The sequence below is a fragment of the Camelina sativa genome, chromosome 12 (assembly GCF_030686135.1).
Source record: "Camelina sativa cultivar CO46 ecotype springtype chromosome 12, ASM3068613v1".
In the NCBI taxonomy this organism is placed as follows: Eukaryota; Viridiplantae; Streptophyta; class Magnoliopsida; order Brassicales; family Brassicaceae; genus Camelina; species Camelina sativa.
Window position 1 is genome coordinate 6,387,942 of NC_141891.1, and position 14,344 is coordinate 6,402,285.

At 29.9% G+C, this 14,344-nt stretch overlaps 1 protein-coding gene and 1 pseudogene across 1 annotated transcript; one reads left to right on the forward strand and one right to left on the reverse strand.

Annotated features, from left to right (window-relative positions):
* The first annotated feature begins 11,271 nt into the window (after window positions 1-11,271).
* LOC104730570 (S-protein homolog 9 pseudogene) lies at window positions 11,272-11,812 on the forward strand (annotated as a pseudogene).
* Window positions 11,813-11,881: 69 nt separating this feature from the next.
* LOC104730571 (mitochondrial carrier protein MTM1-like) lies at window positions 11,882-13,290 on the reverse strand. The gene is made up of 5 exons (XM_010449756.3): window positions 13,272-13,290; window positions 13,014-13,184; window positions 12,758-12,860; window positions 12,433-12,524; window positions 11,882-12,314 (listed from the first exon to the last, which is right to left on the reverse strand). The coding sequence occupies exons 1-5, from the start codon at window positions 13,272-13,274 to the stop codon at window positions 12,258-12,260; spliced, it is 426 nt and encodes a 141-aa protein (XP_010448058.2). The 5' UTR covers window positions 13,275-13,290; the 3' UTR covers window positions 11,882-12,257.
* Window positions 13,291-14,344: the final 1,054 nt, after the last annotated feature.

A 14,344-nucleotide genomic window follows, 5' to 3' on the forward strand; every position in this document is an offset into this window, starting at 1 on the left:
AAAACATGAAGTGAAATTAGTGTTCAATTGCAATGAAAACCCAACGAGAATGGCTTCCAATTCCAAATATAGATACGCAATATTTGTCCGGATTTTGCATATTTCGGTTTTACTCAATAACTGAATTTGTTTAAACCTTTGAGAATATTGATTTTCAGATCCTATAAATCTGTTTAAAAAAATCAAATTTGTTCCGAACTTCCAATATTTCTTGTAAATTAACCCAACCTTATTCCTATTTACGGTAAATACATGATTTATGTCCTTAAGATATTAAAACCCAACACCTAATTCTCTTTTTTAACGCATATATTCCTAACAACCAAATCATAACAAATGCCAAACATTATCACAAGGGAGGAGCAAAAGGTACGAATAATTATGTCCCAAACCATATGAGATAATTATGTTACAACTTACTACTAGGTAAGGGGTTGAATGAGTACGAAATGTTGCACTAGTGTAAGAAATAATAATCCCAGGCGCCTCTCCACATGTTGTCTTGTACCATGTATCATTACTATGTTTGAACTCATACGGTATATACATTTTGGTCACCACATTTTTTTTGTGTGCCTAATAGTTACTATATATACAACAAACAAAAAATGGCTAATAAGTTAATAGCTCGTTTGGTGTTGTGTACCGCCTAGTTATATTACAATTATATTCGAGATATAAATCTATGTGTACACACAGCAATAATTTGTTAAAATAGACATCTACAAGTCCCTTTCTTTTGGAGAAAATATGACAGAATACTTCAACGTTATGGTCAACGAATCCATAGCCATCAAAAAATATTTCAGAAAGTATATATATAGGAAAATAATTTTTTACTTTTCGTAGACATGGACGATGACTAATTAGTCACTTTTTGTTTTGTAAACTATACCAGTTAAATTCACCGGCCAGGTGTTTCTATTCTGAAAAAAAAAACTTCATTTACAAAGTGGCCACATTGAAAGGTTTGACATACTAATTGTAAAACTTAGTGTTTTGTTTGGTTTATATACCAATTTCAAATGCAAGGTTAGACATTATTTTTGTTCTCTTTTCTTTATCCAGCATAGTATATTGTTGTCAGATTTCAATATGAACAAAATCAAATAAGAAAATGTGTTTACTAGCTATATGGCTGCTCGATTTGATCAAAAAAAAAAAAAAAAAAAAAAAGCTATATGGCTGCTCGTAATGGATGCAAATCTTTATCGAACCTTAGTGGTTTGCAGCATTTTATGTCGCTACCAAAAGTTCGAATTCAGAACATCATGATTAATCAAGTTAAACTGTTTTAACTTGTTACTGATTGAGATGCGTTACTATTTTTTTCCTACTTCTTTTTGTCTCATCTATCTTCTAACTCTTTTCGGGGCCTCATTCATGTAATGTAATCATGTTCTCTAGTTTATTTATGTATCAAAGATGGTATTAGAAGTCTCCTATTTTAATGTTGACTAATAAAAGCCGCCTTTTTGTTTCTTAAATGTTAATTTGTCGGGTTATATCAAAAAGAAGGACTAATAAAAGGTATGTAGAAGAAATCTATTAGAAAATACTACGAAATAGGTCAGTGTCGGGGAAAAGTCGATGACATCGTCAAAGAACTCTTACGTGGGAAAACAGACATTATGTTTCGACAAACGAAGACTTAAAATTCATCGCTAACTAAATCTGGACAATATGAATAATGTTTTTACACGTCGTAGGGTTACAATTCAGGAAATCATAATAGTTAATATTCATATCTAAGAAGATCTAATGAGAGGGGCAATATTTCATAATTTCTTCAAAGGGTTCATCGATCAATTTAATTCTTTATCATATATTTTCTACTTTTTCCTTTGATTGATTGACTTTACGAATTCGATGAAATTTTCAGAAATTTCTAACACTGCTAAAGAAGCGTTGACGTGATAATGAAATTATGGGGCTAGACAATTTCTCAAAAAATTAAGTTCTAAGATTATTAGATTTGACTAGGTTATCACCCGCGAGCGGAAGAATTTTCTTAAATTGTATTTGAATTTTAATTCATACCAAAAACCAAATACTTAAGAAACTAATCTATATTGTTTAAGTCATGTTCCATCACACATGCTTTCCTTTTAAAAAAGCAAGAGGATTAGTAATCAAACTCTTTTTTTCATGCCTTCATTGGGATCATGGGATGGAAGTCCAAGCCAAAACAACCTTACAAAAAAGTAGAGAATCATCAAATCAGTTCCCATAGTGATATGTTAAGGTAAATCTAAATATTTGATAAAATACTTATCCTAATTATTTATTTAATTTCTTGTTTTGTTCAACTATTTATTTAATTTCATAATTTGTACATACTGTAAGTCATATTTTAAAATAATTACTTGTGTAAAGCTTAGCACATAATAGCTTAATAATATTAATTTTATCTCAAATATCACTAACTAACTTCTTTTTTAATAAATATATGTCAGTCTTTAAGAAAACATCTACTATAGTATTTTTGAAGTACATTTTGCTAGAAAAAATACTCATAACTAGGATTTCACCCGCGGTACACCGCGGAACTAAGTTATAAATTATTTTATTTTAAATAATAATTTTTAATTTATTTAGTTTTCAAATTTTCAATTAATTAACTTTTTCTAATTAATTTAGAATTTTCTTTAGAAATTTCTTCTTCTTCTTATGTTTTATAAAGTTTATAATCTAATTATATTAAATTTGTTATTAGATATAATATAAAATTTTAGATTTGTTTTGTTCTCTAGAATTAAACAGAGGTATATGCCTATATAGTATGTTAGTGTATATTCTTATGTGTATTTTACTTTTTTTTGGAATATTAAGAATATGTTATAGTATGTGTAATATTTTGTAGTTCATATACTAAATAATTTATAAGTTAATTTTCAAAACTATGATTACAAATCTATAGTATATATGAGATAAACTAATAGTTTTAGTGTTGGTTCTATATTCCAAACCCGCCATGCTAGGCGGGTCAGACAATATATTCAAAGATTTTTAATCTGTAAAAACTCGTCATATGAAATCCGTGAAAGTAAAAATTATTTTTAATACGTAATACAAAATAAAAATAAATCTGTGAGCAAGCAATATCTTTTCTATTTTATTATTATTCTTTGAATAAGATATCAAATTGAATGGTAAATATGTTTGTTACCTTTTAAAATCATACCGTTAGTTTTTTTGAATGATATATTTTATATTTGATTTTGAACATTTATTTTAGGGGAAATCAATGCGGTGAGATCAAAAATCTCGGCCATGGATCCTCCTCCAAGATCGAAAATCAATTCGTTTCTTGGTTAGACCGATTGTTTAAAAAATTTGTGTATGGAGAAAATATTGTTTTGTAAAATTGGAAATTTAATATTAATTAAATCAATTATAAAATTAATACTTAATGTTAAAGGAAGTGGTTCCAATTGTTTTGGAAATTTATTTAAGATGTGGGAAATCTTGTTTTCAAAAATAGAAACTTAATATTAATTAATTAAATGAAAAACAAATTAATAATTAATGTTAATGGCAGTCTTGTAAATAAGTGGCAACTTTAGGATTTATTTGCTAAATGTACTTGAAAAATGTATATATAGATTATTTTATTTACAAAGTATGCCAATATCCATATCCAAACAACTTCACAATTAATTTTCTCTACTATCCATATAACCAAACACAATTAAAAGATTTTAAATTTCCATATAATGTTTCACAATTAGTAATATAGATATTTAGAAGATTTTGTCAAGATTCAAATTTAAGATTTTATATCATTTTATTTGAAAATTAAAACTGCCAACACTTTAAAAAATAAATTTTTTTAATTATCTCTTACAATTATTTCAAAGAATTTAAACTTCCAAAAAGTTTCAAACTATTATAAATATTTTTAAATTGGAAAAGAAATAGAATTTAAAATTTAAAAAATTAGTAATAAATAATTAGCTCTGCGGTGTTAAGCAGGTTAAAATCTAGACAAAATTCAAACGGAGAAGACAAAGTTTAACTGAAATGGATACCAGTGATACATCAAAGTGAGCTGAGACGAACAACAGTAACCTGAATTCATTTATCGTTTCAGCTGTCTATCACTACAGTGATGCAGAAGTTTTAGATCTTATTTCCTAATGTTGTGCTGACTCTCTGTCTCTCTATCTCTTATGGAAACAGTGTTCTTTGGTGGCCTTCTCAAAGATGTGACAAGTTAATCAGTATGGATGAACAAAATATTTTCTTGTGGAACTTAGACTGTTCAAAAAAGTCTGCTGAGGTGATTTAGCTATAACTTATAAGGATATAGAGACGAACTCTTTTTTTTTTGCCTCTCGGGGTTTTTGATATTTTGTAAGGTATTTTTGTTAACAGGTTTCAGTTTATATTAGGTTTTGTCAAAGGATTCAGCTGGGATGTTGCACTCTTTATCTGGTGGAGCATGGGATCCGCATGATGTAAATGCTGTTGGAGCAACTGGTGAATCATCTGTCCAGTTCTGGGACCTGCGTACTATGAAGTATGATATCACTGTTGATCTCCTCTGTTCCTGCATACAGTCAGGAGGTTTTACGCATTGATATTATTCACCCACGTTATTACATGCTCTCATGGGGGTTTATTTTATGTCAATTTAGAGTTAGTTTTTTTGGTTTTACCCTTTCACATCTACCCATGTATATGTTGAGTTTCTCCATGTTGTTTGTCCAACGAAGGAAGGTTAACACAATTGAACATGCTCATGTACGTGGTGTTGATTACAATCCCTAGAGAGAACATATACTTGTAAGACTTCTCTCTTGTAGCTCCAGAAGCACTGCGCAATAATACTCTATTGATAGAAATAATAGGTTTTTTGAAAGATATGATGTGCATATTTGTTTAGGCTGATCGTCCGGGCATATAGTTGAAGTTAATCGTTGTAGAACTTGGTATAAAAATATTATCATATCTTAGCTGTGATGGATTAAACATTCAGTTGTGTGGATAACTGCAGAGGATGAATCTGGCATACATGTTTGGGTCTCCGGAAGGCCAAGGTATGTTTGCTTCTGTTTCCTTTTACGAACTTTTTTTTTAGAGTAACCAAGATCCTTGAATTTGTGCCTTTGTATGTTTCTGTCAAATTTTGAAGGACATGGGCTATCAAGTGTAATACTGAGCATGATGGACTGATTCTCGTAGACTACCCTCTCTTTCTCCTTTACTTTTCTTAACACAATCAAATCGTTCTACGTAGTAGTTCTGTATGCCACACCCTGTTTTTTAGCTTAAATGTGCAGTTTTATATTTGGTACATGCTTTATTTTAGTTTAGAAATCAAAGCCTATTCTTTAACTTTGCTCACACTATATAAATTATGTCAATTCTGATCCCTTCAATCAAAAACACAGAGCGCTGGAACAGATTCGGCTGTATGTGATAATCCATCATCGTCGGATTCATCACCATTGTTGGTTATTATGGTAGAGAAGAAGAAGAAATCCACCACAACCGATCGACCAAAGATGGGGCTAACATCAGCGTCGGATCTGCTCCGATTGGTAGAGAGAGCCATGGGATGAACAACACAGTCAATCCAAGGTTAAAATGCGCCGAAGAAGAAGATTGGTATCACGACAATGAAGAAAAGAAATCGAGCAATAGGAGGTCCTCTCGTTTTCGATTTGCTTTGTCCACATAAGGAAAAAAGAGCTGACATGTATTAATTGTTTTAATTTGATAGGCTAGCCATTTTAACTGATGTGTCAGTCTTTGGTTCAATGTTGAAGCTGAGATGTCAAGCTCTGGAGAGAAACACTTCATCTTTTATTGTATTGATTAGGTGCTCTCTTTATGAGTCCTTTTTATTTTAGCAGGTTTTAATTAAATCATCAAAAACATGAGCAGATCATCTCCATTCTCCAACCTATAACCATTTATATATGTAAAATCCATTATAGAGAAAAAAAAACCTTTCCAACCTATTCCAAAATAGAGATCTCCATTTTTGTGTCCATGTTTAGAGACTTTTTAATTCATTTGTCATTAAATTATAAATTACAAATTACTCCCTTCAAATAAATCATCAAAAACATGAGCAGACCATCTCCAACCTATAACCATTTCTATATGTAAACTTCATTTTAGATTAAAAAAAAAAAAACATTTCCAACCTATTCCAAAATAGAGATCTCCATTTTTGTGTCTGTGTATAAAAACTTTTAATTCATTTTTCAATAAATTATAAACTACAAGTTAGTCCCTTAAATCTTATAGATATTCAAATTTTATACCCAAATAAATTTAGTTATTATTTATTTCATATTAAAATTATAAATAATATGGAGAAAAAAATGTTTAGCAATTCTTAAGAAAAATTTAAGCAAAATTTAAGTAAAATTCAATCAATTTATTTGCAATTTTTTACACTTAGTAACATTTTTGAGATTTGATTCTTATTTTGCTTGTGACAAAAATAATTAGATGAAACAAAAAAACACCCAATTTTTTACAAATCCCCTTCCATGAAAAAATCAGAGAATGATTGGCAATACTTGTTATCTGACCCAAGTTACCCATATTCGACTTCCAAAGCTCCGAGTCTTCCGACCTCAGCGACTTGTCGGTGAATTTGAGTTTTGAAAACCCGAACAACAGGATCAAAGTGAGGTGTGAGAGCTCTTTTGCGCTACTACTCTTCAACAACAATGAAGTTGCTCGGCAAATCATCTATGCTTTCAACTTGTCCACTCACGAGACCAAATTTGGGTCCGTAAGATTCGCCTTAGACTTCAACACACTTCCTGAAAACGACAAGATGGATCTCCAGAAACAGTTGCAGAACAACAAGCTCGAATTCCAGATTCGAGCCATCTTCAGAGTCAGAGCAACTTTGGGATCTTTACACTACTCCATCATGCTGCTTGGGAGGTGCGAGATTCAGCTTACATCTCCACCAAACGTACTCTTTCTTACTCATCATTGCACTCAGGGCCGGTCCTAGGTATTTAGAGGTCTAAAGCAATTTAAAACATGTGAATTTGATATTTTAATAATTTTTAGTTAATATAATAAATTAACTAAAATATATCTTGTATTGTATAGATATTAAAATATGATTTGATATACTTTTCAAAAAAAAAAATTTTTTTACTAGATTTTAACCTGCGGTATACCGCAAGACTATATTTTTAAAAATAAAATATAAATATAAATTTTTAGTAAATTAAATATATATATATATATATATAACTAATGTTTTATAAATTTTAAATGTATATCCCTTATATCTATATATTATTTAGGTTTACCGGTTTAAAAATTTAGGTTTACCAATTTAAATTGTTAAATTCATAATATAATCCGTGATACAACATAGTACTGCTTGTTTATTTTACATAATCGTAATTTAATAAACTCAATTAGATATGCTTAATATTCTAAGTCGATGGTTTAAACAAAATAATGAACTGATGATTTACTAACAATTAGTGATATAATTTTCAATTTTATTAATACACAAACTCATCCTGCTACATACCCAAACACAATTTTTCTTCCTTGCTTAAATAAGATATGCATGTTTTTCAAAATCCAAATAACGAAAAATGCAAAAAATATAGTTACATTAATTTTATGTATTTTATGATAATTTAAAGCAAGTAAACTAAATAAATCAAACAAAGATGATAGGAAAATCATAATTTTAATTAAAAAAATTATTTTATATTTCAAAAAAAAAATTTTAATTGTATTTGGTTATAAGGATAGTAAATAATTAATTGAAGATATTTTAATTAATTTAATTATATATTGTAATTAGTCATTAATTGATTATTGAGATATTTTCAGAATTTTTGTTTAGCCCAAAATATTAGTTTTAAATTTTAATTTAAAATTTAATGATAATAACATTCTTTGTAAATAAGTAGCAACTCTAGGATTTATTTGCTAGATTTGTATCATTGCCCACAACTCCCAAAAGCCTTCTTCTCTGCATTGTAGTAAAACGTTTAAAAAATGTCAAAAATCTTATTGCCTCGAGGGTCCACCATAAGATTGCTGAGAATGGAACATCACGGGCAAGCTGTGCACCCAAGCCTCTATAGAGAACACGATAGTTGTGCACTAGTCACGGGGAAAGATGTATATTAAAAGACTAAACAAAACAAAAAACTCTGGCTCTTGTTGTCAATGTCAACACGCATGCATCGTTGGTTGTGATTCCTAATTAAATGGTATGCCTAAAAGAGGAAACGAGAAGCTGAGATCAGAACAAGAGAAGACCATCATCATTCATCACATAAGAATTTTGTTGTCACACTCAGGAGGATTAACAACATTAGAAGATGAAAATGTTAAAACCACAATCTATGTAACCAAAATGATTATTAACCAAGTCTTAGATAAAAGTTGAAGAACTTAAGGAGGGGGTATTGGTTTAGGATTTAGAAAGAATTTTCATGACTTTGTGTTTTTAAAAATCTTGCTGATTTTTAAAATCATAGAAAATTAGAAAGTAAAAATGAAGGATTCTATAAGAGATTGTTTAGGAAGTTATTTTAAATCTTGCTGATTTGTGTTTCCTAATCTTGTAAAATCTTTCATAAAATCTTTCAAAATCTTTCTATTTGATGAAAGAGTTTTCATGACTTTTGTTATGAAGGAAATGATATAAAATCCTAAACCAATAACACCAAACTTGAATTCATTAACAATCCAAGATTCTTTAGTTTTAATTGAATAACATAAAACTTTTAATGACTTTATAAGACTTTTAATCCAATAAGACTAGATTTATCAAGATTTTAGATAACTTTTTACAAATCTACAACCAATAACACCAAATTTTTAAAGAGTTTTTAAAAGTCTTGATTGAATAACAACATATTTTACATAACTTTTAAAGTCATTAAAATTCTTTCTAAATCCTAAACCAATAACCCCCCTTAATAAGAAAACAAAAACACAGGAAACGCATTGAAAAAATACACATAACACGATAACAAACATAAAACACACAATTCTAGTACGAGCCTTGTAGAGATTAAAGGAAGACGCAACATAATGTCAAAAAAACACCTACAAAACCAATGAGCACATTGCCTCATGAGGTTTGAGGGAAACGATCTCAACCTTAACAAGCGGATGTGAGTATAAAACCTAAACTCTCCAGAGAATCATAGCAAGTAAAATTTTAACCAACAGATTCTATGGAAATACGCAATTAGAAACCCTAGAAACCCTTGGAAAGTACAAACGATACGTTCAAATCCTAGAAATTGAGATGCAATCGTGCAATCGCAATAGCCAGAGGGATCAATTGAACGAAATCAAATTACGGATCATGGTGCCACTACATTCGACGAAAAAGTCTTACTTCGTGAGAAAATTATACTACATTTTACTCCCCTACTAAATTTTGCATCATTTTTACCGTGTTAAAAAAACTCATAAATTATTGTAAGTCCCTAAAATTTTGGTATTGGCTCCGCAACTGTATGGAAAGTTCTTGAATATTGACGGAAATTAGCAGATCAAAGGAGTATCTTGAATAAAGATTATCGAGTGCACATACCTTTATCAATTGTATATTACAAATTGAAAGCTATTAAACATTAAATCGGATTCTAAATGTTATTTGTAGAAATTAGCCTCAAAGTTAGGAATCACGGTCACAAATGCATATCATTAAAGTTGCAAACGTTACGCCTTAATAAGATGCAAAAATCATGAGACAAAATTGAATGCATTGATTGGAATTAGAAATGTAGTTATGTCAGAAAATTAATTGGAATGTATCTAATGTTGATATCATTTTTTTTTCTGATTTTGTCTTTCCTTCCATTTTACATCGATTTACATGTTGGAGAGTTCATTTTTTTTATAATTAAAAGAACATAAAGAATAAAAATATAGTCTAAGGACCTAGAAATAGCCCATCATCATAGAACTGTAACACATTTTCAGCATTCATATAGAGTTTCTAATTTACAAGAAATTTGTTAGGAGGCTAATTGAAGAAAATCAAACGGTAGTAACATATTGTGGAGTAAAAAAATCAAGATTGAGTTAAATAAAATATAAATTTGTAAAACTACCTGCAGAAAGATCAATATTTATCAATTACTTTTCTTTACTATTGACACTAAAACATAATTTTTATTTATTTATTTTCATCGTTACTGAGTTTCATAATAATTTTTTGGTTATAGAAATTTAGCGAATGTCATATAAGTCTTGATCGCATCCATATATTAAAGCTTTGGAAAAGATGTAGGACAAGATGAGATTTATCTCGTAATATTTGTAAATAATTTTTAATACTCAATTTTCATTTTGAATGTTTGATATATGGTCTCTATACAAACCTTATTTGTGCAAAGACTACCTCTAATTTTTTACTCTATTCTTGACTCTAAAATAGAGTAAGTGTAAAAAATTAAAGTTGAATATAGAGTAATCCTACCATTTACTCTAATTTAGAGTAAGATAGAGAGTAGAGTCGAAGCAAATGTTACTCTATAATAGAGTATTGACTTTAAAATATAGTGGGAGTTTGGAGATGCTTTTATCACAAAACAATAAAATCTAAAACAACAGAACTTTGGGGGATTTATTTACTTTAATCAAAAATATTTCATATATGTTTTGTTTATATAATTTTGTGTCAAAACATTAAAAACCATATATATAAAAGAACACATATTAAACATTTCTAAAATAAACTTTTCATATTAAAAAAAATTCATTTCAAAAAGATATTTCTAATTTAATATATATTATATTAAATAAAAGAAATTAAACATATCTTGCGCGATGCGCAAGCCTATTTCTAGTATATATATATATGGAAAGTTCTCCAATATTGACGGATATCAAGCAGATCAAGGATGAATAAGGATTATCGAGTGCACATACCTTATCGATTGTATATTACAAATTGAAAGCTATCAAACTTTAAATCGGATTCTAAATGTCATTTACTGAAATTAGCCTCCAATGTTAGAGATCACGGTCACAAATGCATATCATTAAAGTTGAAAGTTTACTATTATCAAACTTATCTCGGGAGATCACGGTCACAAATGCATATCATTCTAAATGTCATTTGTAAAAATTAGCCTCAAAGTTAGGAATCACGGTCACAAATGCATATCATTAAAGTTGGAAACGTGCCTTAATAAGATGCAAAAATCATGAGAAAAATTGAATGCATGAACATGACCTCCTCCTATAAATCAGAACCTTCTACTTATAAGATACATCTCAGTCCTAAACGCCAAAACAAAAAACACACACACACACATATACATTGATCAAGCAAAACAATGAATTCTTTCTTGTGCTTTTTGCTTATCATTGCATTGTGTCTTGGATCGAGCAACGCGGTCTGGGAAAAAAACACTGTACATTTCAAAAATTCTCTTGGTCCACAAAACATTCTCAAAATTCATTGTGTGTCGGACGAAGACAACCTAGGCTTTCATTTCTTAAGCCCTGGACAAACCTATGATTTTAGTTTTCGTGATAGTTATTTGAAAACAAAATTTACTTGTGACTTGAGGCAGGGTCCTGATTTCAGATTTCATGCATCGTTTACGGCATATGAAGGTAAATATATCATTGCTCGTTATGGTGTAAATGTTTTTTGGGATGCTAGAGAAGAAGGAATATACCGTGCAGAGGGTAAAGAAGCGCCCAAACTATTGATCAGTTGGGCCCTCTAGAAATATTTATCCCTCAAATGAAGTTGGATTCATATTATTTTTCTATTATGTTCTTGTAAGATTTCTTTACCTATGAAAAATAAATTTAATCATTGCAATCCCATTGATTGAATATGCACACCTCCATATATGTGTTAATCTTGTCGTGCTTAGATATAGATACGCTGTTAAGAAACAAACTCCGATACCTTTATTCCTTAACCAAGTACCATACACACTATGGATAGAGGCTAGCACATCACTAGCTCTTCCATCACCATCTCACATGCGAGATCACACAATACAATACAATCAACATGACTCACCAATGAACGCCACAAGACCTATTTATACTAAAGGTCCTAACATAGTTTGTTATGGAAACGTAACTAACTTCTTCTTCACTCCAACTTCATTCTCACTTGCACGTGTTCTCTTTTGCCTCTCATATACTCTTATGAGCTTATGATATGCTGATTCAAAAGATCAATCAAACTGAGTTCAAGGAACTCGAAGTTTAGTTCAACAATGTAGAAATGATTCAAAAGATCAATCAAACTGAGTTCAAGGAACTCGAAGATTTGTATCATTGCCCACAACTCCTAGAAGCCTTCTTCTCATCTGTACCAACGGGGAAGGTCAAACCAAATTCACTTACTTGGGTTATCTATTTGGCTTAAACTGCCTTACAAACATCTCTCTGCATTGTAAAATGTTTAAAAAATATCAAAAATCTTACTGCCTCGAGGGTCCCCCACAAGATTGCTGAAAATGGAACATCACGGGCAAGCTGTGCACCCAAGCCTCTATAGAGAACACGATAGTTGTGCACTGTAACAGGGAAAAATGTATATTAAAGACTAAACAAAACAAAAACTCTGGCTCTTCAATGTCCACACTCCACACGCATGCATCTTTGGTTGTGATTGCTAATTAAATGGTATGCCTAACTGCCTAAGAGAGGGAAAACTCTACTTGATTATACATGCGCTAGAGATTATGACTTCAGGATATCAAATATTTTGGCATTTCTGTGGATTGAGATGAAAGAAGAAGTAACTTACAACTACTTTCGAAGTTATTTGCTGTCCTGACTTCAGAGACTACACCAACTAGAGTTTTAAGAACTCCCGGAGGCTTCATACCGCTTTTTGCTTCTTTGAATGCCTACTTAGAAATAACAGTAAATAGAATATTACTCACGAGTCATTCATAGAAAGAATACACACAGACGAAAAGCACAACACACGTCGTCTGACGAAAAGCATAACACACGTCTAGAGTTACAAGACTACACACAGACGAAGTACAAGCCAATACCTGCATATGCGTTCTTGCAAGGTCAATTGGATAGCACACTGTACAAGCTAACGACCGCGCTAAGGACCCTGCCACAACAGGCACACACCATGTCGTAGCAGGAGCTTTCTCTCGAGATATTTTTTTCAACCGCTTGCGAAACAAATCATAGAATGGGAGATACATCCCAACCTGTGCAAAACTTAAGAGTTCAGTAATCCATAGTCTATCCAAACAAACAAACAAACAAATCCCGCAACTATAAACAAAAGAGCATACCATGGGCACAGCTACGGCAAGACCAACTATAAAAAGTTTTTATATTTTAAAGTAATAATTGAAACCAAATTAATTTATGATAGACTAATTTTGAAAATACATAATATGTTCTAATATATTTAAAAAATTACATTGTATTCAATAATCATATATATTTTATTAAAGACAAACTCATATAAAATTAAATTTGTATTTAATATTCTATAAGTTATTGGTTGACTGTTTGTAAAACATATGTACTAAAAAGAAAATAAAAATAACATAATGGTATTAGAAGATAATTGCTTAATCCCATGAAATCACAGAAAAAAATAGTTTCAAAAAATAATTTAATGTTAATTATACTATTTATTTTTAAATGATTAGAAAATAGAGATAATATATCGAATCTGAAAAATATTAAATTTGACACACTTTTCTTTTCCTAAGGGTTATTTATTAAATCTGAAAAATATTTGACACACATAATATTTATTAAGGGTTATTAGGAGATTAGAGAGTAAACATTGGAGCATATGGTAAATCGTGAATATACTTATTAATTATTAAAAATAATCATTGGTGATTCTTATGTGTAAAATATATTCATAATCTCATTAGTATAATACAAAATTACGGTTTCAGAATTTTAGTTTATTGATTGGATAAATTTGAGTCGATCTGATTTTTTTCTCACATATTGTGTTTTGAAATCATCAATCATCAAAATCTGATGGAATATTCAACATATAGATATTATAAGTTCAAGAATAGTTAATTAAAAAATACATTTACATGTAAGTTAAAATAAATTAGAAATGTAGTTATGTCAGAAAATTAATTGGAATGTATCTAATGTTGATATCAATTTTTTTCTGATTTTGCCTTTCCTTCCATTTTACATCGATTTACATGTTGGAGAGTTCATTTTTTTTATAATTAAAAGAACATAAAGAATAAAAATATTGTCTAAGGACCTAGAAATAGCCCATCATCATAGAACTGTAACACATTTTCAGCATTCATATAGAGTTTCTAATTTACAAGAAATTTGTTAGGAGGCTAATTGAAGAAAATCAAACGGTAGTAACATA

Coding starts and splice junctions, on each gene's coding strand:
- LOC104730571 (XM_010449756.3), bottom strand. Junction 12,861..13,013: donor TTGCAAGAACGCATATGCAG/GTATTGGCTTGT, acceptor ATTTCTAAGTAG/GCATTCAAAGAAGCAAAAAG. Junction 12,525..12,757: donor AAATAACTTCGAAAGTAGTT/GTAAGTTACTTC, acceptor TCCCTGTTACAG/TGCACAACTATCGTGTTCTC.